The sequence below is a fragment of the Myotis daubentonii genome, chromosome 8 (assembly GCF_963259705.1).
Source record: "Myotis daubentonii chromosome 8, mMyoDau2.1, whole genome shotgun sequence".
NCBI classification, from domain to species: domain Eukaryota; kingdom Metazoa; phylum Chordata; class Mammalia; order Chiroptera; family Vespertilionidae; genus Myotis; species Myotis daubentonii.
Window position 1 is genome coordinate 71,571,985 of NC_081847.1, and position 26,721 is coordinate 71,598,705.

The 26,721-nt window shown below is 43.0% G+C and overlaps 1 protein-coding gene across 2 annotated transcripts; it reads right to left on the bottom strand.

Moving 5' to 3' along the window:
* Positions 1-1,994: 1,994 nt before the first annotated feature.
* On the bottom strand, positions 1,995-26,169 carry IFT52 (intraflagellar transport 52). 2 transcript variants are annotated; one of them, XM_059707029.1, is made up of 14 exons: positions 25,570-26,169; positions 22,514-22,638; positions 21,810-21,897; positions 19,500-19,629; positions 19,129-19,204; positions 17,686-17,757; positions 15,768-15,894; positions 14,600-14,686; positions 13,089-13,157; positions 9,399-9,553; positions 8,108-8,195; positions 6,354-6,462; positions 4,254-4,399; positions 1,995-2,273 (listed from the first exon to the last, which is right to left on the bottom strand). In XM_059707029.1, the coding sequence occupies exons 1-14, from the start codon at positions 25,588-25,590 to the stop codon at positions 2,226-2,228; spliced, it is 1,341 nt and encodes a 446-aa protein (XP_059563012.1). In that variant the 5' UTR covers positions 25,591-26,169; the 3' UTR covers positions 1,995-2,225. The 2 variants fall into 2 exon arrangements, with proteins under 2 accessions (XP_059563012.1, XP_059563013.1); XM_059707030.1 differs by lacking the exons at positions 19,129-19,204; positions 21,810-21,897; positions 22,514-22,638; positions 25,570-26,169 and having other exon boundaries at positions 19,500-19,631.
* Between the last annotated feature and the right edge of the window lie 552 nt (positions 26,170-26,721).

A 26,721-nucleotide genomic window follows, 5' to 3' on the forward strand; every position in this document is an offset into this window, starting at 1 on the left:
TGGGGTTGAGGCTCGATCCCCAGTAGGGGGCGTGCAGGAGGCAGCTGATCAATGATTTTCATTGCTGTTTCTATCCCTCCCTCTCCTTTCCTCTTTCTGAAATCAATTAAAACATTTTTAAAAATAAAGTATACTAAGGTGAAGTATTATATCTGAAATTTAATTTCAAGTGTTCAGTAACAAAAATTTACATGCATAAAGCATACATAGTGGTATGTTAATTTCTAAAAGTAGGTGGTGTGTACTGGCGTTTTTTGTACTATTCTTTCCACTTTTCTGGGTGTTTCCATTTTTTCATAAGAAGTTGGGGGAAAACATACATCCTTGCCACAAGTCACCCATAGATGAAAGGAAAACGCCAGCTGACCCATGGCTGGACAGGCCTTGGCCCTCAAAGCATCTTCTCCAGTTAGGAGAGGTGGGTGGGAGGAGCTCCGGGTCAGTAGGCAGGCTGTCAGTGCTTCTTTGCCCCTGGTCTCCCCAGGCCTCTGTCCCCTTTGGAAAGTGAAGTTTTGGATTAGATTCAAATAGATCCAAAACGTTCCTTGGTACGTGTTTAGTTATCTATTGCTGCATAACAAATTACTCCAAATTAATAGCTTAAAACTGCCATTTTATGTCTATGGATTCTGTGGGTTAGGAATTCAGAAAGGTCACAGCAAAGACAGCTTGTCTCCACTCCATGATGTCTGGGCTTCAGGACAACTCCAAGACTACGGAGACTTGATGCTGGGGCAGGAAGCATTGGGAGGCCCACCGAGGTAGTCTATCCCAAGTGGCCTCCTATTTCTTGCATGGAGGCCTGTGGCTCTAAAGAACCAGGCAGAAGCTGTAGAGCCTTAGAAGACATGTGTGTCACCTCCACCGGAGTGCCAGATTAAGAGGGAGGAAACAAGACCGCACCTCTTGATGGCAAAAGCGTCAAACCCACAGCGTAAGAGCATACGGGTTGGGAGATGATCGTTGAGTACATTTTTTTTAATGTGTTGTAAATCCTACCTTTCCACAACACTCCCCTGCTGTTCTAGAGCGGCTTGTCTCAGCTGGTTCCCAGATTGTGCCCTCTGAGCCAAGGGGCCCCCCTACCCCCCCACCCCCCGCCTTCCCCAGCACTTTGTTCCTACTTGGCTACACTGAAAGACCTGCACTAGGGCTGGAGGGTGAGAATGGCAGTCTATGAACAGGGCTTGAACATGACTGAATTACTTGAAATTCTGGATGTGGCTTGAACCTTTCTTCCCAAGGTTTTTAGATTTCCAAAAATGTTAATTCCTGGACAGACTATTCTCATAGCTTCAATTATCAACTCCATGTGAACTTGAGATTATATCTTTTCTAAGCCCCAGTTAGGAATTTCCAGCTATTTACTGGCTATATTCATTCATATTATCATCTTAATTGGAATCTTATGTTCAAAACAGTTCAGCCTTCAGAACCCCCATCTTCCAATACTTCCACCAAGCCATAAGGATCAAAATCTTGCCAATCTGGCCCAGCCAATGTGTCTCAGTGGTTGAGTATCGACCCATGCACCAAGGTTGCTGGTTCAATTCTCAGTCAGGGTGCATGCCCAGGTTGCTGACTCAATCCCCAGTGCATACAGGAGGCAGCCGATCAATGTTTCTCTCCCTCTCTAAAAAAAAAAAAAAAGGAAGGGAGGGGGGAGGGGGGAGGGAGGGAGGGAGGGAGGGGAAAAAAAAGAAAATCAATAAAAACATTTTTTAAAAAAAGAAGAGCCAGCCGGCATGGCTCAGAGTGTCGACCTATGAACCAGGGGGTCACGGTTTGATTCCCAGTCAGGGCACATGCCCGGGTTGCAGGCTCTATCTCCAGTAGAGGGAGTGCAGGAGGCAGCCAATCAATGAATGATTCTCTCATCATTGATGTTTCTCACCCTCTCTGAAATCAATAAAAATATTTTCAAATAAAATAAAGATAAATCCAGGACTGAAGTTGAAAGAAAAGACTTCAATGCAAGACTCAATGCAAGACTATTTCATAAATTATAAAAGTACAGATTTAATCATTTGATTTTAGAAATGGAACGTATCTTACATAAGGGTTTTCTAAGTTAGAAATGTTATACCTATCTGGCACTACAGAAGATATACAACTCTTCCACAGTTCATAGAAGAGTAGATGGACAATTTTGATAAAGGACTGAGGAACAATTGAAAAACAGTTTACAAATAAGGAGGCAGAAAATGCTCCAAGAGGCACGGTCCTCAGAAATGGTCCTGGAATGCAGTTTCATTTGTATCAATGTCATGTTCCTGGATGAGGGAATAAGACATATATTTTAGTATTTCAGGGCAAAGTCTGAAATGTGATCTTTAGTGTTTTGGACTTTGATTAAAGATTCTGAAACATCTTAATTGGGACACATACCAGTAGGTTATCTCTGGCTTTAAACCCAAGAGTCAAGTTTTCACGACCACGACAGGGCTTTTGACCACTGCCCATCACCCACCATGATAAGTAGGGAGCAAATACCATTGAAGGCGCTGATGCTAAGACCCATCAGAGTTGGCCTTGGGGCCTGTCCCTGCCTTGCCACCAGGGTAAGTACTGTTGGGAATCTACCTGAGCTCCATCCCACGTTTCAGTGCTGAGCAGCTATATCAGCAACTCACCTCTGGATGCCATTTATTTCAGAGCATTGTAAATGCCCACATATTCCATCTGCCCCACTACACAGGTCAGAGACAGCAAGGACTGCATTCATCCTGCTCTCTGCCAGCCCAACATCCAGCACTGTGCCTGGCACATATGAGGCGTGCAGTAGGAGTACCCAGCAGTGCCAGCCACTGCCACTAAAGGCTCAAACCCTGACGAGTCTTTCCACTCAGCATCTAAATTCCTAACTATATATATGGAGAAAAACAACTCTATGCTGCTTTATAGTCCTCCCTGACCCCATTTACTGGATCATGAATGTCTCCCTAAGTCCTAAAACTCTTCAAACATTTTAAATCTTATGGCTCACCCTAGGAACAACCTACTAATAATGATTTTTATTCTTGCCCACTGATTATTTTATTCGATTAAAACAGTGCTGTGCCCTGGCCAGTGTGGTTGAGCATCGTTCCATGCACCGAGAGGTTGCTGGTTCAATTCCAGTCAGGGCATATGTCTAGGTTTCGGGCTCCATTTCTGGCAGGGGGTGAGCAGGAGGCAGCCAATTAATGTTCTGCTCTCACATCGATGTTTCTCTTTCTCCCTCTCCCTTCCTCTCTTTCTCTCAAAATCAATAAAAATATATATTTTTTAAATTAAGTGCTGCTGCGCCGAGAATCCAGGTGTAAATCTATATATATTCAAGATTATTAAGACAAATTCTGAGGATCAGAATTGCTGGGTCAAAAGTATATACATTTTTAGGGCTTTTGAATGATACTATAAAAAATACCTCAATGCCCTAACTGGTTTGGCTCAGTGGATAGAGCGTCGGCCTGCGGACTGAGGGGTCCCGGGTTCGATTCCGGTCAAGGGCATGTGCCTTGGTTGCGGGCACATCCCTAGTGGGAGGTGTGCAGGAGGCAGCTGATCGGTGTTTCTCTCTCATCGATGTTTCTAACTCTCTATCCCTCTCCCTTCCTCTCTGTGAAAAATCAATAAAATATTAAAAAAAAAAATACCTCAAGAAGAGTGGGACTAATTTATTCTTCCAGCAATAGTGTCTGAATGCCCACTTAACAACAGTGGTTGGCATTTAATGTTAGAAATCCTGTCAAGGTATAAAAATGAAGGCCAGCTATAATTTCAAAGTCTTGGTCCTTAGTCCAGAGACAGATGGTTTCCAACATAAAGTGCTGACCTCACGTCCTGCTCTATCCTTTGCTCAGTTCTCTCCAGCCACACTGGCCACCACCATTGTTCCTCACACCTGCCAGGCAAAGCCCAGCCATAGGGATTTTGCAGAGGTCTTCCCTCTGCCTGGGACTCTCATCCCCCGCTATCTGCATGGCTAAATCCTTCAACACTTTCACATCTTTGCTCCAGTATCAGCTTTGTGGTAAGACCTACCCCAGCTGCCCTATCTAATACTGCCACGTTCAGCCCACTGATCCCCTTACGCTGCTCTGCTTTTTTAATAGCATAGCATTTATCCAGCATAATATGTGATGTACTGGGATTATGTTCACTTAGTAGTTACTTAATATTGCAGAATGAATGAATGGCATAAAACTCAGTTTATGGATGATACCGACACTCGAAGGACTCCCACATTAGTGGGCCTTCTAGACTCGTACCTGGTTCAATTTCTTGAACTCCACCACTTGGAAGAAGATGTGCTCAAGGATATGTTTGGCATCTTGTTGGTCCTTTGGTAGTTTATTGGTTACTCCAAGAATGTCACCACATTTCCTGACATAGAATTCCAGGTCTTCTTCAGTACCTAAGCACAGTTGGGGCAGTTAGATTAACCCTCACCTTCTGCCCCTCCCCAAGTACAAACTTATTGTGATTTAGATACCCCTGTCAGGTTCCTACATCTCTCAAGATCACTCACCTCTTCCTTGGGTAATGTGACCACAGGACACACTGTAAAGGTCACTGATGCGCTGCTTTTATAAATTAGGACAAAAGTACGACACTCCTAACTAGAATAAAGCTGAACTGGCTCTGGCCCTCCTATCCCCAGCTCCAGCATTCTGACATTACAAAGAACAGCAACCAGCAGGAAATCAAATTACCATTCTCTGAATGAGCACGGACCATTATGAGAAGGGCACATAGGTATTTTAAATAGCATTTATTATAGCAATATTATCGAAAAGGAATTAAGTGGAAATTAGAGGGGAAAAAATCACCCATAATTCCATCATCAGCATATGTCTGTGAAATCATCCCAGCAGCCTCATATTCAAGATGGAAAGCCATTACTGCCCTCCTTAGACTGTAAGTTCTTTTTTCCCCCTGAGACTTCTTTTTTTAAACGTTATGATTGAAATCTAATTTTTTAAATTAAAGTATTCAAACCATACAGCTCTTGTACTACCTCTATCCCCACCAATACTACCTAGGGTAATTACTGACACATTATGCCTATATATTTACATATGTGTAAAAATGGGATCAAACTATAAAGCTCTGTAAGTTGCCTTCATCACTTAACCATGTAATATGAAATTCCATGTCAAAGCTTACATCTTTCTTTGAACAGATGTATAATATTCTATTTTTTTCATATTTTTTTAACCAATCCCCCTACTGATGGCCCAGGAGACTGTTGCCAATTTTTTGAATGCTACAATTAATATCTCTATAGCTATAGCTTTTTCGTTTTGCGATTCTACAAGGGTTTCTGTAGAATAAATTGCTAGAATTGGAAATGCTGGGTCACATCATTATTACTGGTCTATTATTACTACTGGACTAACCACTATGTCTTGCTAATTTTTGATTACCCAGTACCTACCCACAGTGCCTGGTGCAGAACAGAGATGCAGAATAATTCTCATTTTTGCATACTCCTTTCTAGTCTCTGGGGACATACAGTTGTTGTTCACATCGTTGGGATTCTACTGGACATGTGGTTTTCTATTTTGCTTTCTTAATTTAGGATACTCACTTAAATTCTATCAGTGTCACTCCCTGGCCTTTATAAATTTCTTTTATAATGATTGCATATTGTCCCATCGATTGAATGTGGCACAATTTACTACCATTCCCCTGCTAGTGAACACTACAATCATTCCCAACTGTATTTTATTTTTTAAGTATATAATGTAGTAGTCATCTGTATACCTTCATTTATCTCCTGAGAGTCCCAGGAGTGGGGTCTCTGCCTCCAAATGGTTAAGTTGATGCCTCTCGGCACATGTGTGCAAGCCCATTTCTGTCCTGGAGGCTGTGCACGTCAGGGGGAGCACTGGACTGAGAGTCAGGAGTACCACTCACCATGCAGCTGTGTGGACTGGGGTCTCATTTCCTCACCCACATGAAAGGTGGGCATGCTCGATTCTCTCTAGGATCCCTTGGAAGGATCCAATTTGAAGTCTAATTCTTCTGGCCCTGACTGCATTTTCCTATTTAACTGCTCCTATGACTAGTATCCTAGATTTGCTATGTGGCAGCCTGGCTCAGAATTCACTCTATGGTCACTAGATAGGTCAAAACTAAGTTCCCACAGGGATTACAGTTGAGACTTTGGCTTCTGCTCAGCACCATGTTCTAATTCACGGAGCTAACTGGCCTGGAAAGAAATTTACATGAAATAAACAAAACTGTAACTTTACTCTCCTGTTCATATTTTGTTCTCCCTAAATAAATGTTAAGTGTTCTCTCACAACATCTCTTAGAAGTTCACAATTAAATAAAACTCACAAAAGAAGACAAACCAAACTTACACTTATTGGTAATCTGAGCAAGCCGTGCCTTCTCCGAGGAGAATGTCTCATCCAGGTCAAACAGCTCCAGTGGAGGAGGTGGCAATTCCCTGAAACTGGGAGGGAAAACCTAAAAGAAATAGGGTCTGTCATGAAAGAGCATATTCAAAGCCAACCTGGCAGTGATGAGGCATAAGGGAAACGAGAGGCCAACTCAGCCTTCCCTGGGATGGAGCACCCATCACCCCTTCCTGCCCTCCCCCATCAGACCATATCAAGCAAGACGACTACCCACTGTAAACAGCCAAGCAGAGCCAGCTCTACACCACTAAACTGACCAAGCTGACATACCAGCACCCACTGACTCCTGTAAGGACACAAAGCTTAAGGCTTATTAGGCTTACTAGGGGCCCGGTGCACGAAATTCGTGCACTGGGTGTGTGTGTGGGGGGGGGGGGGGGAGTGTCCCTCAGCCCAGCCTGCCCCCTCTCACATACTGGGAGCCCTCAGGCGTTGACCCCCATCACCCTCCAATCACAGGATCGGCCCCTTGCCCAGGCCTGATGCCTCTGGCCTAGGCGTCCGGCCCGGGCAGCGGGGACCCGCAGCTGCAGCGGCCCCGCGATCGTGGGCTTCGCTTTAGGCCCAGGCAAGGGACCCCTAGCTCCTGGGACTGCCAGCTTCGACAGTGCCCAGCTCCCATCGCTGGCTCCACCCCTACTTCCTGCTATCACTGGCCAGGGTGGAAAAGGCACCTGATTCTCTGATCATGGCTGGGGGGCAGGGCAAAGGCGGCCCCAGTGCCGCCTTTGCCCTGCCCCCCAGCTCTTAGCTCCCCCCTGGTTTTCTGATCACTGTCAGTGGCAGGGGGCTTCTTCCTGCTTTCCCTTTTGCCTCCCTGCATTGTGCCTACATATGCAAATTAACCGCCATCTTGTTGGCAGTTAACTGCCAATCTTAGTTGGCAGTTAATTTGCATATAGCCCAGATTAGCCAATGAAAAGGGTAGCTCGTACGCCAATTACCATTTTTCTCTTTTATTAGTGTTGATATGTAGTGAACATTTGACTGTACAACTTGTTTCTCATTTAATCATGAACTCCTTAGGGACAGAAACTGGGGAAGCAGATGTAAATTAGTGTAGGAAGTGCTGAACTTGGAGCCAAATTTTGTAGGTATAAACCAGTGGTGTGCTGATAAATGTTTATCAGCTCTCAAAACAAAAGGCCTGATCTACAGCATTTGTGATTTTCTGTGACGTAAATACTTCCACATGGCCTTTTCAAGCTACCAAGATGAAGCCAAATGGTTCAGAATATTTCAGAATATGGTGGGACAAATCAATTTTTGAGAACAAGCTGAGTAAATGCTGGACTTGAATGTTGGAAAATCACCTTTATGCACATGACTATGCCCTGGGCTGTCAGAACTATGCTATGAATCTGAGCGCCTGTTTCCTAGAAAGCTGCAGCACAACAGTTTTCCTCCTTTTTACCTCAAAATCCTCACATATGCCCTCCAATCCAACAAGATGGAAAATGTTTAACAGCAAAAGATGTCTATGCCCTTGATTTCTCCGTTGGGAACTATACCTAATAAAAGTCTCTGCAGAATGCCAGTAGGTTTGGTTACTGTGCATGGTTAGAGCAGAGAAATGATCCTCCATGAGGAGTGGCACAAATAGCATATGGAGGATCCACAGGAGGGCCCCAGCTGCCAAGGGAAGGGCAGACAGTGGGGTTCTGTAGTGGGATCCCCCAAGCACACCCACTTACCGCTGGCTGAAGGGCAGGCAGCGGTGTCTCAAACTGAGGTTGGATGAGCTGGAGAGGTTCATGTTTCACGTTGAGCTGTTCATAAGCCCTGTGTTAACAAGAAGAAAGAAAAGCAGGATCAAGATGAGAGACAGTGTGCGGAGAACATCTATGATCGTACGCTGCTCTTCTCCATCAGATAGGCGGTTCAGCACTTCTGCAGACAAAGTGTGTGTTCTTACACGTGATGTAATAACCCTTTCGTGACTCTCCTCTACAGCATCATCGAGTACGACTTCATTGAGAAGTGAAAGGGAAAGTTTTATATCAGGCTTCTCCTAGTAGGCTTTTCATTGTTACCCAATGAACACTGATTCTTTTAACTCACTGTTTCCTTGTTTGTTTTATGTTTGTATTTTTAATAAGGCACCTGCTTTTTTTTTCCTTGATTTCACGGAGGAAGGGAGAGGGAGAGATAGAAACATCAATGATGAGTCATTAATCGGCTGCCTCCTGCACACCCCACACTGGGGATCAAGCCCGCAACCCGGACATGTGCCCTGAGCGGGAATCAAATCATGACCTCCTGGTTCACAGGTCAACACTCAACCACTGAGCCATGCTGGCCAGGCCTTATTTGTTTTGACCATCAGCAAACAGTACTCAAATCTGAAGTCTGCATCTAGTAACTGAACAGATCTGTATGATATCCACATCTGTGTGCTCATTCACTCAACAAATACTGAATGTGCAGGCAGTTTTAGTCACCAGGAGTATAGCAACAGTGAAAATAGATATTAAGAGCCCTGGCTGGCTCACTTGGTTGAGTGTCATCCCATGCACTAAGAAGTCGCCAGTTCAATTCCAGTTGGTTCGGTCTCCGGAAGGCAACTGATTAATGCTCTCTCACATCCATGTTTCTCTCCCTCTCACTCTCCTTCTCCCTCTCCCTTTCCCACTCCCTCCCTCCCCCTCCTTCCCTCCATCTCTTCTTTTCCCTCTCTTTCTCAAATCAATAAGTAAAAATAAATAAAACCAGGGAAGTCCGAGGAAAAACCAGAACAAGTTGATCACCCTAAAAGGCTGATACAGCACCTGAAACACAGTAAGGGCTAACAATGGCTAGCCGTTCCCTCTGCGTCAGCACCCCTACCCCAATATCCCAGCCCTCTCTGTCAACCTCATCATAGACCTGAGAATGTGTTTTGCATACACATTTGTTGTGACCCTAACCTCCCTCCCCAGGCTCATGTTTTTAAACCAAACACTCAGAATGAAGTGCAGTGCAGCCCAGAGAGCCACAGGTACTGACTTGATGACCTTGGAGAGGGAGCTGACATCCAGCTGGTAAATGGACAGGTCAAAGAGGGTGGTGAAGTCCCGTGGGTTCTCATCACCCTCTTGGAGACACACTCGAAGCATCTCTGACAGGGTGGCTGTGTCAGGCAGCATCATGTAGTCGGAAATCTGAAAGCCACAAGAGGGTTCCTTTCAGGAGGGTAGAAAGATTTTAATCTGTCAAGTCTCCAATGTCTCAGGTCTAAATCTGTAATATTTATAATCTCTTGCCAAGAGATTTCACCATTCCTGATCACTGACAACACCCTTAAATAAGCCACTCTGAGACACTTCACTCAACCCCAATGCTGGCTAAATCCACCTCTCCAATTACTCATGCTGGTATTCACGTCACTGGACACAGCTGGAGAAACCCACAGCATGCTGACTTTTATGCATGGTGTTTATTGCAGAAGACTGTTTATTGCATGCTGGTCTGCTTTTAATTTCATGATCACTGACCTTGAGTGCTCAGCAATCAATAATATTCCCCTAGTCCAGGGGTGGGGAACATCCAGCCCGCAGGCCATATAAAACCCGCAAAATCAGGCATTGGTGGTGAGTTCATTGACCAAATACAGCAGGCTAATTTTTAAGTTGATAATTTTGTATGGCTCGTCAATGATGTCATAAATATCCAAATGGCCCTTGGCAGAAAAAAGTTTCCCCACCCCTGCCCTAGTCCATTCACTTCCCATATCCTACAGTTTCCTTTTGTCACTTCAACCATCTAAAGTGATTTTTCCTTTCTTAATTTTAGCCAATGACCTTATTTTCTATTTCAGTGAGAAAACAGGCAATCACAAAAGAAAGTCCACAAGCTTCCACTACATCTACCCACCCACCAGCATCTGGGCCATACACTTTGCTTTTTCTCCTGCTACATGTATGAACCCCTATGATCTCAGATCAGACAACCCCCCCACCACCGCCCTGCATGGACACTAGACCCCAGCCCTTCTCACACCTAACCAAGGACATGCCTAATGATGACACATCTGTGTGCTGGAAACAGTAAAAGACCAAGAAAACTTAAACGTCCATCAATGGGAGATTGGCAAAATATACTACATACAAACAATGAAAACACAGTCTTAAAAAACAGGACAAAACTAACAAAAGCTCTTTACGTATAAATATGGGAACATCTCCAAGACAGATTGGTAATTTTGAAAAGTAATGTGCTATTAGTGTATATACACATTCGAGAAACTGCTAAGATTGCCATCACTGCGGATGGCAAAGAAGACTGTTTAAAGCAAAGAAGACTGTTTATTGCATATGCTTTTGAACTCCAAACTATGTGACTGTATTATCTACTCAAAAATTAATTTAAATTTAAATAAGCACATGCTGGCAACAAGAACTATTCCTTATGCCCTTTGAGCTGCATTTAGCCTTGATTCTAACAAGGCCAACTTGGTAACAGTTTGAAAATCAGTCCTCTGAAGTCACACAACATACTGTCCCACATTCTCCAGCGCCAGCACTTGAGGAGCCACACCTGAGCACTACAGAAATAAGTCAGGACAAACAGGCTCACTTTCCCCCTATATTCCAAGGGTCCAAGTCTCCTCCAATCCTCAAACTTTTTTGTAGACAAGAAACAAGGAAGGAGCATACAGATAACTGCTCTTCTCCATAACACGGTTCTATTTTAGAAGCTCCAACCCTCTAATGTGACAGTGGTTGAAGGTGAGAGAAGTAACAAGAGCTCAGCAATGAGCCCGGGAATCCCAAAGGTCCAAAGGCTGATTCTTGTCTCTGCACAGAGACCTGCTACAAACTCCTACTTCCGAAAAGTATCAAGGCCTTAAGTGTCCAGACAGAAACTTAAGAGTGCTTCTCAGACCACTAGTTTTCATGACTTCCTGGCAGCTTTTGAGGTTAAAACTTGTTATGTAAATGTCTTCAGCTATTTATCGAGCCACCATTTTATTTGATTAAATATTTGAAATTGAGCTGTATTATCTGGGGTTGAAACCCATTTGGCTGTACCAAGATTTGACGAAAACCATAGGAAGTTCAGGATCTCAGGAAGTCTTACTTCGCAAGGCTCCCGGATCCAGCCTTTTACTCTCCGAAGCCTTCAAACTCGAGGACAGTTCTCACCGGGCCTCACACCTGGCAGACACATTAACCTGCATGGTTCTAGAGGAAGGCTTCACGGCACTGTATTCCTCTGGCTTCCTGTCGGCAGGTCCCCTCAGAGCCAGTCCAGTGTCGCATGTGAATAACAGAGAAGAGACACGGGCTCCGCAATCAAGCTGACGTGGGCATTAATGGCCTGGCCAGGTATGAACTAATCTCAGCGGGGAGCTTCAAGAATTTAGTTATTTCCGTTTCCTCCGCTGGAAAACAGGAGTGCCGGAAACGGAGCAGGAGCGAGGTGGCCGCCCAGCACCGGGGTGGATGCAGCAGCTCGGGGCTGCGTCCCTTGACCTACGACACTGTAACTAGGGTTGGCAGCTGCCCACGATCCACCCACTCAGAGTTGGGTCCTGTGAGATCTGAAAAGTGAATTCCTGGGTGCACCCCAATTCTTTTATCTTGGGGGCTTACATCACTTTTCAGGAGGAATCTAAGCTAAATAGCCATGCACTTACTGTTTCCATGTAAGGGAGTATCAGACATGGGGCTCTCCTGCTTCCTAACCCGAGTCAGCTCCTGGGGGGCCATGTCCTCAGCTGAGGGTGGAAGCAATCGGGATGCATTTCTGACTGCCTTCTGCCCACCTCCACTCCACACCCAGGAATTCATTTTCCTGACATTTGAGGTTAAGGCACAGAGAAGCAACTGTAGAATGAGTGGACTGAATCAGGAGACCTGGGCTTGGATCCTGGCTCCACACGTGCTTGAAATCTGAGCACACTGTAATCTTACAGAATTTTAGTTTCTTCATCTATAAAATTAGTTTAACACCATCTACCTCCCAGGGCTATTTCGAGGCTTAGATCAGATGGTTTATGTGGAAGTATATGATATACAGTAATTACAAAAGTTAAAAACAATGTCTTGCAGAGATCTATAGCACCTTTCACACTTTCTAGTTTAACAAGTCTATTTACATCTATGAACTTAGGCCTCACAATCACACTGTGAGGCAGACATCACAGGTATTACTGTCCCCTAAAAACCAGAATGAAAAAAAGGACAAAATAACCTGCTGAAGGCCCAAGGACTGGTGGTAAAGGCTATTGGTGCCCAGTCCAGTGCTGGTTTTACCACTGGTCCTAAGACTGGTATTATTATAATACCTTTAGGATTTTTATTGCCAAAGGCCACAAAATCATAGTTTAAAACTTCAATTCAGATGATTCTTGTTTCTTTCATGAAAAAAAGTATTTTTATATCCTTCATATTTCTGAAAGAAGTATTTCTCTACAGATACTGATTTTGAAAATTTGGACCAGGCACCATATTTTAAAATTCCAATTATTATATACATATAGAGGCTCCCATGCCAATAAATTCTATAATTATGTAATTAGATTTACTATTTTTTTTACAACACAGCCTTCATCTCCCCAACAAGCATCACTTCCTGCCATCTGTCTTACAGACAAGATAAGAGATCTACTCCCTTCGTACTGTTAGAAATGGTGCTGAGAAGGTAGACTCAATTTTCATTTAAAAGTCTTTTTAATGATTCACAACCTCCTACCTCTGGATCCTCAGCATCAATCTGGTTTAGATGAATGTCTTCTGTTGTAAGCCATTGGAAAACAACATCCTGGATTTTAAAAAAATAAGCGGAATTAAACACTTGGTTATTTGAGAAAGCCAAAGACAGGAATAGAGAATTCAATCAATAAAGAAAAATTGATAATAGGAAAAAGACTGAACCAGTGATTCAAATGAGAGTATCACCTTCCTCTTTGTGAAATCATATAAAAACTTAAGTTTTCCTCACTGTAATGCCATTTTTATTATCAGAAATTTATTGTTTATCTTAAGGCGTTCTATCCTCTAACCACAAGCCAGATTTGATTAAAACATGTTCCCAGTCCCAAAGCAATCCCTGTTTAATGTGCTGAAAGTCTGCACTTAAATCAGAGAATATACCGAGATCTCCCCAGACTGTCTAGTGACAATGGAACTTCATGTGGATTCCATAGACTCAAGCACTTAATTCATCTCCCAACACCTGGAGTCTTGGAGGCCTCAAGTCTCCAAGGCTGAAGGACTGCATTTCATTAGTGGAAAATGGGAGTTTCTTCCTCTGGGAAGTGAGTCACTGGAATCACATCAATGGAGAGCTGGGGACGCAGTCTGTCACCCCTCACAGGTCTCCTTCACACTACTCTGAAGCAGCTACTACATACCTGTACCTCATTCCCCACATCCATCAGTGACCCCTCCTAGCCGTGGATGATATGGTCAGTGGTTGGAGTGTTGGCCATGCACTGAAGGGTCACAGGTTGGGTTCCTGGTCAAGGGTACATACCTGGGTTGCAGGTTCAATCCCTGGCCCCAGTCAGGGTGTGTGCTGGAGGCAACCAATCAATGTTTCTCTCTCTCCCCTTTTCCCTCCCTCCCTTCTACTCTCTCTAAACATCATGGAAAAAAATATCTTCACATGAGGATTAACAAAATAAATAAATAAATACCCCCTCCTAAATACTGCTTGTTCCTGCTAGTCCCCTCACCTCATTCAGGACCTCCCTTCAGGTCCTATCTCCTCTTACCTGGCTGACTCCACCAGCCTCAGAACTGGACCCAGGCTGACTCCTCCTTTCCACTTTCCATATGCCTTACCGAGGGGTCTTTCTAAAACTCAGATCTGACTATACTCAAGGCTGTTCAACACCTTGCAAGGGCGCCTGAGGCTTTCTGCAAAGTTCAAGCTCCTGAACTTTGTACATGAGACCCTGTCTGGGCCTGTTCCCAACCACTTCCCCAGATCGGCTCCCACTCTACGTTGGCATGCTTAGAAACACTCGCCGCTTCCTTCTGGATTTCCTTTCGGTCTCTCACGCTCTCTCTCTCTCTCACTGCATTATACAGTCTCCAAGTAGAGACTATGCCTGACTCAACCTCGTATTCTTAGTGCATGGCACATAATGGACTCTGAACAGCTGGTTTTAAAAGAAAAGGTGAATTGGTATTTTTTAAAATGACATGAAAATCATATTTATACACTATACATTAATGTGATGAAAGGGAAAAGCTTACCATGATTTTGCTATTTTCTTCTTTATCCAAATATTGGTCACTAAACATGTGACATGAGCCAAGCACCGCCAGCTTCCCACCTTGGTTCTGCAAATGACAAAGCAGTATCAGACATCAGGATCCCAAAATGCACTGCAGGCACCCTAGTTTCCAAACGCCTATCATCAGAATTACGTAAGCAACTGTCTTGTATACAAGTAAGTGCCAATTCTCATCAGGATTTCAACAGTCTAGAAATATCAACTATGATAATAACCACATTCCAATCTGCTTCTCATTTTAGACACTTTTATTGGGCTTTAACAAAAAACACTGTGAATTGGTTCTATAGCATTTCCCACTGTCATCTTATAAATGAAGATCATAACCTCAAAGGAAAAAAAAAAAGATAAATCTAAAGAGAGTTCAAGACGTTTTCAAGTAACAAAAATAGTATTAGTTAACTAAGATCCAAACTAGAAAACTAAGCCATGAGCATGAAAAATTCACAACAGAAATGAAAAAATGTCAATATTAATAATTTTAAACAAATCAAAATAAAGTATTTTTGACTATTAGATTAATAAATATGTCAAAATGACTAAAAACAGTGTTGATCAGGTTTCAGTTCTTTCACACAATGTTGCTAAAATTGTCAATATATGCAACAAAGCAGTCTGAAATATTGAAAAATTTATGCACTATTTTACAGTTATAATCACACAAAAATTAGAAATAAACCCATTTGCCCTGGCCGGGTAGCTCAGTTGGTTAGAGTATTGTCCCAATACAACAAGGTTGTGGGTTCATAATCCCTGGCTGGGGCACATACAAGAGGCAACCAATCAATGTTTATCTCTCACATTGATGTTTCTCTCTTTCTCTCTCTCTTTCAAAAAAAATCAATAAGCATATCCTCAGGTGAGGCTAAAAAAATTTTTTTTAATTAAAAAGAAGTTATAATAGAGATAGCCTCATGCTATAGTGGAAAGCTTTGGATTTAGAATGATAAAAGCTTGCTCCATCAATTATCCCCATAAGTAAAGTGTAGATCATTGAAATGCCACTTTGCAGGACTGTTGAGCAGACCAATGAGAAAATACTGTATATGAAACCCCTCTAGAAACAGTAGCTTTTACTACTTCAATAATAAAAGAACATATCCACTCAGGTCTAGGAAAGGCTGTACCTTGGAGTGATAGAAAGCCAGAATGGGTCTGTTCAGTGGAAAACAGACAGAACCCGTGGACAGAACAGCAACTGCTGGTTTCATGACACTCAATGTGGCACCAAAAGGATATACAAAGGTGAGAGCCCTGTAAAACATTAAAGAAACATTCCAATTTTAAAAAATAATGAATAAAAACTTTGTGAAGATAATTTCAGCCTGGCCGGCGTGGCTCAGTGGTTGATCATTACCTATGAACTAGGAGGTGGTCACAGCTCAATTCCTGGTCAGGGCACATGCCTGGGCTGCAGGTTCAATCCCCAATAGGGGCCATGCAGAAGGTAGCCAATCAATGATTCTCTCTCATCATTAATGTTTCTATCTCACTCCCCCTCTCCCTTCCTCTCTGAAATTAATAAAAATATATATTTTTTAAAAAGATCATTTCAGTGTTTCTTCAGTAATTCATTATCAAACACAAAATATCCTCTAAGCTTTGACTTCTTAACACAAAAATTAATGTAATTCTAGCTACCAGGTTAATAAAGCACATTAAGAAATATGAATGTAAATTAACAATTTACAATCATATGTGCAAACGACTGTAACTGGAAGAACTAAAGTAGCCCCTGTGGAGGTGGAGGAAGAGGGAGCCTCATCTAAGAACTGAACCAGAGTTCCACATGAGCCTGCTCTGTACAGCAATGTCGCAGAGGTAAGCATTTCCCTCTCCCTGATAGATCTGACTGGTGCTCTCTCTAAGAATGAATGTCCAGCATTAGAAGAGTGTGCTACCAATTGAGCGCTTACATGAACAGAGGCACGCATCTACCCCCACTGAACGCTTCTACACAGACTGTCCAACAGAGACTTAGGGTATCTCAAGTGAATCAGTCTGACTTGGGCAACGTACTCATGGAAAGGGAGTGGGGTGGGAGGGGAAGGAGGATACAGATCCTGCGGTAAGGCCAACCGATATAGAAGGGGCAAGGTTTTACTGAAAGAAAGCTGGAGCTCTGCAAAGGTAGTTGTTTGAAGGAAATGCTCTCAGAATGAAGAAAACAGCAATGTTAAAACCAAAGCATAAAGTTAGAAACTTGGGAGCTTGGGGGGCATGAGGAGTCTCCTATTAAGAGTTTAATTTGCCTTAACCGGTATGGCTCAGTGGATAGAGTGTCAGCCTGCGGACTCAAGGGTCCCAGGTTCGATTCCGGTCAAGGGCATGTACCTTGATTGCGGGCACATACCCAGTAGGGAGTGTGCAAGAGGCAGCTGATCGATGTTTCTCTCTCATTGATGTTTCTAACTCTCTATCCCTCTCCCTTCCTCTCTGTAAAAAATCATTAAAATATATTTAAAAAAAAAAAGAGTTTAATTTATGCCCTGTTAGTTGGAGTATCATCACATACACCAAAAGGTTACAGGTTTGAGTCTGGGTCAGGGTACATATCTAGTTTGTTGTGAGGATTAAATGAGATAATATATGCCTGTCACATAGCAATTGCTTCGTAAATTAGATATTATTAAAGCAAAATATTATAAATTACCTATATGTTCTATAATAAGAGATTAGACAAGTTCAGATAAATCCAATTTTATCTAGTCATTAAAAATTTTTATATATGAAAAAATATCTAGAAATCTAAATACCATACTGTTAAGACACATTATCTTTGGCATAGATTTACAGTAAAGGACTTCTATTTTGTTTCAGAAGAATTCTTTTTTTCTTTTTTACAAATTCCTTTAGTATTATACCGGCTTCTGCTTTTTTTTATATATATATGTTCCATATTATCTTATATTAGTTTCAGGTGAACAGCATAGTGTTTGGACAATCATATAATTTGAACCGTTCAAAAAGCTCTTCATTTTGAAAAAGAAAACTCTTTAGAATGACAAAGGCGTCACCTTCAGGTGGCTCAGAACACACACTCACTGGGCATTGTTTCCACTGCTCTCCTCATCAATGATTCCAGGCACAGCCTTCCCTGCAGCTCGGCTAATCTCCCTTGAAGAAAAATATTAAAATCAAGTAAACCAAAACAATTCAGGAATTTCACCCTCCATTCAGTAGTAGCATAAACTAGATGTGAAGACTTTGCAGAGTTGTTCAAGACACAATTCTTAATAACTAAAGGTATACACCCATTACACGCCTATACCTCTTTTGGGAAACTTGCAAAAGTTAACAAAGTATAAGGATCAGTTCCTGTTTCTTGAGACCCGAGGGAGGGGTCCATATACTAAACCCACATTCTAGACTAGCATTCTAGACTGTATCATCAGAGCCGGCAGAGCACCTGCCATGTAACAAGTTCAAGTGTGGAATCCTTTTGCATATAGGGAAAAGCTCACAGAGGGCACCTGATGTTGTTCCTCTCAGGCACTCATTTCCCACTTCCCTAAAGCCCCTAATTTATGTTTTCAGAGACAATGGATCAGAAAAACTGACTTCATCCCAGGCTCCAGGGCTGAAGAACATGAGTTAGCTATGCCATCAGGACATTCTATGCCCTCTGCCACAGTGACCAGCCTGGATGTGCATGTGGCCTAGGCCAGCTCAAACAGGGCAAATGTCAGGACTATTCTTGACGGGAATGCTGGAACTCAGGCACACGCTCTTTCCCCAGATGGAGTGGCAAGCGGAGCTGAATCTGAGAACTGTTAAAACTTCAGCCCACACACTCAGAAGAGCAGATCCAATACACTTGCAGAGAAATGGAATTGGAACCCTGAAGACATTATGTATTTTCCGTTAATCCATGTCCAAAATTTGCCTATTTCTGAGCTTTTCAATTGCATGAATCAATAGTCTCTTTAGTGTTTAATCCCATTTCAATAGGGTTTTCTGTTGCTTGCAACTGAATGTGTTCTACTGACAAAAAGGGTGCTCTAGTCGGTGTTTCTCGGTGGTTAGTGTGTCGCCTCCTCTCACTGAAGGGTTGGGGATTCAATTCCAGGTCAAGGGTTCGCTCCCCGCCCCTGGTTGGGGCGAGTGCAGTAGGCAACCAGTCACTGTGTCTCTCTCACATCAATGTTTCTCTCTCCCTCCCTTCCTCTTTCCCTTCTACTCTCTCTGAAAAGCATGGAAAAAGTATCCTCAGGTGAGGATTAATAAAAATAAATAAATGAATAAATAAATAAAATAAAAACTGACAAAGGGTGAATGTTTAGTAAAGTTTCAAAAGATGGGAGGAATATAAATTGATGGATGAGAAGTAATACAGTAAATAAATTATGATACAATAAAATGAAATAAAACAAAAGGGAAAGAGAAAAAAGGGCCAGAGAAATGAATGTGGGAGAAGAGATGAGGGAAGATTCATGTAGGAAAGATGAGAGTCATTTATAAAGACATTTCTGTTTTCAACATGCTTACCTATTCAAGACTCCATTGGAAACTAGAGCTTCTTTAGGATGGAAATACTTATAATATACATTTCTAACCACAGCATCTTTAAGGGGAAAAGACAGGAAGGTCATTTCAGATTAGAAGTAAGTTTGATATTACTAGTAAAGATGCTTAAAACTTTGACCTGAAAGGGATCCTGAAACTCTGTCCCACTCCCTCTCACTGTATAAACAGAGGAAGCCCAGGCAGAGAAGGTTCAGACTGCCAGTGAGGCCAGAGTGCTGGGCCATGTACCCGCACACCCCAGGGGTTTCCATTGTACTATTAGGCCCGGAGGGCTACAACTAGAATAATAAATAGGAAATGACTGCCTCTATTAAATTAATAATAATAATTACCATTATTAACCATGATTCCATACTCTTCAAGGAGAAAGTTAATATTGGTGTCAAATCTGGATTCCCCACCCTCTCCTAGCATCACAAGGATGTCTCCACCGCCGTCAAGGTATTTCTTCAGGACCTCAAACTACACAAAGGAAAAAAACAACCTGTGAATACACCCAAAAACTTTGGTCCACAATTCTATGAATAAGATCTTAACCACCTGAAAAATAAACACCTCAAATCTATAAGGCACCTAAATATAAATGTATATAATATAAAATTTACTTTCCTCATAGGATTTCCAAGCTTGTCTTTAAACATAAAGCTCAAAAATACTCAAACTAAAGTGACATTTTCCAAGTTGACAAGCAAACTAAAAGTGGGAAACTATTAGCTAAAGGAAGCTCACCGGTCTCTTTCACTCAGCAACGTCCCTGGTTTCTACTTATTAGATGTCAACTGCACCTACCCGCTCCCGACAACCCAAAATGTCTCGATATTGCCAAATGTCCCCAGGCACTGGTCGCTGGCCCTCTCTCTGGATACTCTCACTTTCCTGAGGCTGCTTGCTCCTTGGCAAGGACCTGGTCACTGCTCTCTGTCTTCCCTACGTGGAGAAGGGAGGTGGTGGGGGAGAAAATATACTGGAGTTAGGCCAAAGCCCAACAAATAAAGTTACTCTTGTGCAGGCCATTACCAGCTGCGTAACCATCTCCCCCAGGGTCTCACTGGGAAGGGTAGCTGGTCACCTCCAGATTCCCAATGGTAATTCCTACTCCTCTCAATTCACCTGATGAAGCAGTTACCTCTTCATGCCCTTCCTGGATGAGGTGGCCTTGCAATCAGGTTGAGAAAAAAAGGACAACAGAAATGCTCCCCTGTGGACTCCTCTCTGGCCCCACACAATATAAGAAAAGGAGACTTTGGTCTGCCTCAGACTAAGGACCACACTGGCCCCACCCTAGCTTCACCTCCCTGCTCCCCACAGCCCTCCCTGGGCACCAAGGCACTTTTCCAAGTCTCTGTAGGAAAGGCTCTTGCTGTGTTGTGTGTTGTGGTTTTTTGGTTTTTTTAATTGTGGCAAAATACATATAAGATTTACCATCTTAACCATTTTATTTTTTTTTAATATATTTTATTGATTTTTTACAGAGAGGAAGGGAGAGGGATAGAGAGTTAGAAACATTGATGAGAGAAAAACATCTTTCAGCTGCTTCCTGCACACCTCCTACTGGGGATGTGCCCGAAACCAAGGTACATGCCCTTGACTGGAATCGAACCTGGGACCCTTGAGTCCTCAGGCCGACGCTCTATCCACTGAGCCAAACCAGTCAGGGCCATCTTAACCATTTTAAATGTACAGTTCAGTAGTATTAAATATATTCACACTGCTGTGCATCCAATCTACAGAAGTCTTCATCTCACAAAATTAAAACTCTACATCCATTAAACAGCGACTCCACACTTCCCTCCCCCATACTCCCACCCCTGACAACTAGCATGGTACTTCTCTCTCCATGAATCTGACGACTCTAGATACATCACCTAAATGGAATCATAAAGTATTTGTCTTTTTGTGTCTGGCTTATTTCACTTAGCATAACATTCTCCATATTCATTCATGTTGTAGCATGTATCAGAATTGCCTTCCTTCTTAAGGCTGAATAATACATCATTGTATGTGTAGACATTTTGTTTATTCATTCATCTGTTGATAGACACGTGGGTTGCTTCCACCTTTTGGCTAGTGTGCATTATATAAACATGGGTGTGCAAGTAACTAACTTGTGAGATCCTGCTTTCAATTCTTTTGGATATATGTATATCCAGAAGTATGACTGCTGGATCATAGGATAATTCTATTTTTAATTTTGAGGAACCACCATACTTTTTCCATACTGTTTGAGGCTGCACCGTTTTACATTTTCACCAACAGTGCACAAGGGTTCCAATTTCTCTACATCTTTGCCAACACTTGTTATTTGTGTTCTGGGTTTTACATTTACCATTCTTTGTCTATTCCATGAAATAAAATAATTTAAAATGGAATTTTCCTATTTTCAAAGCAAAAATATGGCAAAGAAGTGTGACTAATATTTAATGAGCCTACAGTACATGTCTGCCACTTTTCATGCATTATCTCATTTGACCATCATAACTCGATCAAAAAAGAGATGACGTCAGCACCTGAAGGCAACACAGTAAGTGGTAAATAAGAGTTTAAATCCAGAATTTCAGAGCCCAGGCTCCTAACCATTTCATTATATTTCTTCTTTATAAATATATTTATTTTATTTATTTTTTTTTAAGGGTATTTCTTACCTCAGCTGCAGTAAATTTTTCCCTTGGCCCAGCTGTAATCCACAGTTTCACACCAATTAACTTCTCAGATGTGATTTCATCTTTTAAGCTACAAATATGATTTTAAAAGCAAGTGTTAGATCCATAATTAAACCATTTATGTCATTTTAGCCTCTAGACTTTATGGACCCAGGGGCCACCGAGGCCTGGAAATAACGGGATTTAGAGATGCCACTCCAGCCTCCCCCACAGTGAGAATCTCCGCTACGACCTGGCACCAGAGCCATCGGGCTCTGCTCAGATGCTTCCTCTAAGCCTCGTTAAACTGTGCCAGAGCAGAAAGAACCCTCCCACCGCTAATGCAATCACATCTACCATTAGCTTGTATGACTACATATCCTTACCCACTAAGAAAAGAGAAATATTTTCATTTTTCCTTTCTCTAAATTGAAGTATAACCTAAGTTAAAATATGGAGAACACCTCTAACCTCTTAAAAAGTTGTATATGTATAATTAGAATAATTTTTGTGTGATTTGGGGGATAACTTAATAATATGCTAACTGCCAATTTTCAAGAGATGCTTTAATAATTTATTTACTTCTGAATGATCCTTAAATTGAGCTCTTCCCACCTAAACAATCTGGCCTATATAAGAAAATGAAAAATTTCAGTTTTAGCAGCAGGCTATTATTATTTGGAAGGGAAAACAATCCACAAGATCACCTCTGAATCTTCCAATTGCTTCGAAGTCTCTTCTGCATCGATTTATAGCCATTGTTGGTGGTAAATAGTTCCTTTTTGTATGCATTGAAAAGAATGGTGCTCCGAAGCTCCTTCTCCATGGTTACCTATGGAAAAAAGAAGGGATCAGGAAAAGAAAAACAATAACCAACAGTCCAAAAGAAAGACTCCAAAAGAAACAAAGGCGTCTACTTCTTCTAATTAAATGAGAAAGGGTAGGAAGCTGCAACATACCTATGAAATCTCTGCAATTCTCAAGGGTTGATAGTGAAACGCATAGCCGCAGAAACCTACGGCCAACCCTGGTGACCTCGTGTCTCTTGCCTTGGCCTTCCCACCAGCCGACTCACATGGCCCTGCTCTGCCCTCACCCTATCCCTGTGGGAGACCATGATTCCTTACTTCTCACTACTGTTAACTATAAGGTATAGTCTTATTTTTCCTTTCCTTTTTTTTTTTTACATTAAGTTTATTGGGGTGACATTGGTCAACATGGAGGTATAGTCTTCTAGATTCTTTTGATACATTCATAATTTGTAGTTTTATTGATAAAATAGGATTTTATCATATGCACTATTTTACAACAGTCTTTTTTCACTTAACTCTGTATTTTTTCACACCTTTCCATGTTGGTACTTAGGGATCTTTTTTTAAAAAAAAAAACACAACTGCACAGTATTCCATTTTATAGATATATACCATAATTAAACTAGTTATATACAAATTGACATTTTCCCCCCAAAATTTTGCTAGTAAAACAATATTACCAATCACCTTTGAACATGATGCTTTTGTGCACTTTCCATATTTGTAGAATAAATTCCTACCTATTGAATGGCTAAGTAAAGTGCCCTACAAAAATTTGTAACTTTTACTTCCACTAATACTAATACTATTTCTAATTCTTTTTATCTCTTCTAATAAGATAGGCACCCCATTTAGTTTTAATTAGCACTTTAAAATTAGTGAGATGGCCATCTTTAACTGTTTATACTGGCCACTTGTATTTCTTCTGATTTCCTTGTGCATATACTCTCCTAATTTTTCTGTTGGGTTTAATATTTTTCTAACTGATCATTAAACAAATACTTTCACAAATTTGTCTTTAAACGTAGCTTATAGGAAGGAGTTTTCTTTGTTTGATTTGGTGAAATTTTGCAGGCCATACAAAAGGTTTTAAATTTTAGAGTCAAAAGTATTAATCTTTTCCTTTCTTGCTTCTGAATTGCATGACCTAATTAGAAGAATATTTGCCATGCTAAGGTTATGAATACACCCGACAATGCTTTCTTCCCATACTTGCATGTCATTTTTAAAAATGTAAATGCTGAGACCCTGGCTGGGTAGCTCAATCAGTTAGAACATCCCCCCCCCCCCGATATGCCAAAATTGTGGTTAGATCTCCAGTCAGGGCACATACAAGCAACCAATGAATGCATAAATAAGTGGAACAACAAATCAATCTCTCTCCCTTCCTCTCTCTCTAAAATCAATCAATAAAAAAATAATGGTCCATTTGGAATTTATTTTGATGAAAATAAATTGTTACTTTTTACTAGAAAGCTGCCTGACACCTATCGAACTTCTCAATGCTGATTTTTAAAAAAAATTTATTTTTATTGATTTCAGAGAGGAAGGGAGAGAGAGAGAGAGAAATAGAAACATCAATGATGAGAGAGAATCATTGATCAGCTGCCTCCTGCACACCCCCTACTGGGGATTGAGTCCACGACCCAGGCATGTGCCCTTGACCAGAATCGAACCTGGGACCTTTCAGTTCGCAGACTGATGCTCTATCCACTGAGCCAAACCAGCTAGGGCTTGATGCTGATTTAAAACATCACCTTGACTATACAATAAATCACTATAAATATCTGCATCTTATTCTGAATTCTATACATTCTACCTGCCTGTAGTTCCTGCTCAGTTCCATACTATTTTAATTACTACAGCTTTATAATCCTTCCTATATAATAAAAGCCTAATATGCAAATCAACCAAACGGTGGAACGACTGGTTGCTATGACACGCACTGACCACTAGGGGCAGAGGCTCAATGCAGGAGCTGCCCCCTGGTGGTCAGTGCACTCCCACAGGGGGACCAGAAGCCCTGAGCCAGGCTCATGGCTGGCAAGCGCAGTGGCTGTGGCGGGAGCCTCTCCCCCCTCCATGGCAGTGCTAAGGATGTCCAACTGCTGGCCTAGCGGGCAGGCCTAATCTGTCAGTTGGACATACCCCGAGGGCTCCCAGGCTGCGAGAGGGCACAGGACGGGCTGAGGGGAACCCCCCCCAACAGTGCATGAATCTGGTGCACTGGGCCTCTAGTTATGTTATAATTTCTGGTGCTACTAGAGAGCTAATCCCCCTTATTACTTTTTTTTAAATTTTCGGTTTTTACACACACCTTCTTACTCTTAATTTTAGATTTTCCTGGCTAGTCTCACATATTTACTTTGGCAGTTTAACTTTAAAATCATTTTGTCAGATTTTTTTAAATGCCCCCATGAACCCACCACAGCTATCTTTTCCTGTTTCGTTCCATCCTGTGCAGGCTTGGTTTTTGTGTGTATATACAACACCGCTCTCTGCTTTCTCCAGCTCCCCACAGGAAAAGTCTTCCTGATTAGGTTAATGGTTGCATGGCTATGACATAATGAACTGAACCACCGCCCTCCTGGGCATCTTTCCAATTCCGTGCCAGCATAGATACCACTGGAATTTACATATTTCTACCTCTGCCATTATTTTTGCTGCAGGGCAGATTCCTAAAGCGGGATTCCTAGGAAAAGGGGACGGGCCAGTACGTTACGAGTCCTTTCCCGACGCTTTCACACTCTGCAGGACCCCTGAAAACCCGCGCAGCCGGAGGCGACGGAGACTGAGCCCAGTCCCGGGTCGGGGATTCCGGCCTCCATGGTGCCCAGTTTACTTTACCCCAGGGGGCCTCTATTTTCCATAAGACTGGCCCCGGGGCCCCGAGGTCAGCGCCAGGCCTCCCCACGCCCCGGCTGGCCCGTCACGGTCGGAGCTCTTCTTACCTGAGGCCCGGTGACCACCATCTTCACCTGACGCCGCCCAGCATCCCGCCGCCAGGTATCCAAGGCCTCTTAGCAACGGCGGAGGCCGAGCGGCGCGCTGGGAAGGCGTGGACCCGGCGTGGGCGTACCTGGGAGCCACGTGATGACGACAGAACGGAAGACGCCGGTGGTGGTAGGGGCGGGGCTTATATGGGACTGTACCATTATGTTGGATGGGGTTAAGTCCAGACAGAACGTGGACTGACTTTAGGCCAAAGACAAACCGATTTAATTGTGTCTTTAGTATCAAGTCTTATTAAAGGCTGGTATAAATGGTGGGTCGCAAGGGCCGGAACTTCGCTCGACCCCGAGGACGAAGAAGAGTGAAGACTTCCGGTCCCGGGTGAGCAACGCCCCGGATCGATCCCCAGAGCGCAGGCGCCAAGGGGCAGGGGGCGGGGCTTAGCGGCTGAGACCTGACACGGCGCCCGGGCCCCGGGAGCGCCGGACCTGGGACTTGCAGCGCGATGCGCGTGGGTTTGGGCTCCCAGGGAGGTCAGGGACGACTTCCCGGAGGAGCGTTTAGTGGTGAAAGGGTGGCATGAGATCGTTCTTTCTCTTTGATTTGTCCTGCCACGTTGAGCACCATAGTAACAGACCCAGGATATGGCGATGAACTCGGCGTCTCCCAGCGAGGAGTTTGACCTGGTCAGATCTTAGAAAAAAGTGAAAATATAAACTGCCTTGAGGGAGCTGCGAGAGGCCGGAGCTGGGCCGAAAGGCGCCCCGGATGAGCAGCGATATGAAAGGAGAGGGATACTCATTAAGGCGAGGGCTTGGAAGAGCGCTCCGGGCAGGAGCTGCTCCTGCGAAAGAGCCATCGCCCTGAGAGCGCGCAGGTGCCAGCAAACGGCCTCCCTGCGCCCAGGGGAGCGCTCTGGACGTGCGGACCTTGGTGCAGTGCCACCGCCTCGCGGGCCAACCCAGTGAGAGCAGACTGCGGACAGTTTCTATTTGAATTTATGTTTGTTAGAATCTTCAGCCTGTGCAGAGTGGTAGGGGTGTAGGGATCTTAAAACAAAACTCGTGCTGCCTTTTGACAGCTGTCATTGCAAAGTTAAAAATGGAGGAGGGCCCTGACTGGTTTGGCTCAATGGATAGAGGGTCGGCCTG

What these genes read in the sequence shown, in the direction of transcription:
- IFT52 (XM_059707029.1), bottom strand. Translation starts at nt 25,590, where the DNA reads ATGGTGGTCACCGGGCCTCAG. An exon ending in TGGTGGTCACCGGGCCTCAG is followed by an intron (nt 22,639 to 25,569) that starts GTAAGAAGAGCT and finishes TTTTTTCCATAG; the next exon opens with GTAACCATGGAGAAGGAGCT. An exon ending in AAGAAAATAGCAAAATCATG is followed by an intron (nt 13,158 to 14,599) that starts GTAAGCTTTTCC and finishes TTTAAAATCCAG; the next exon opens with GATGTTGTTTTCCAATGGCT.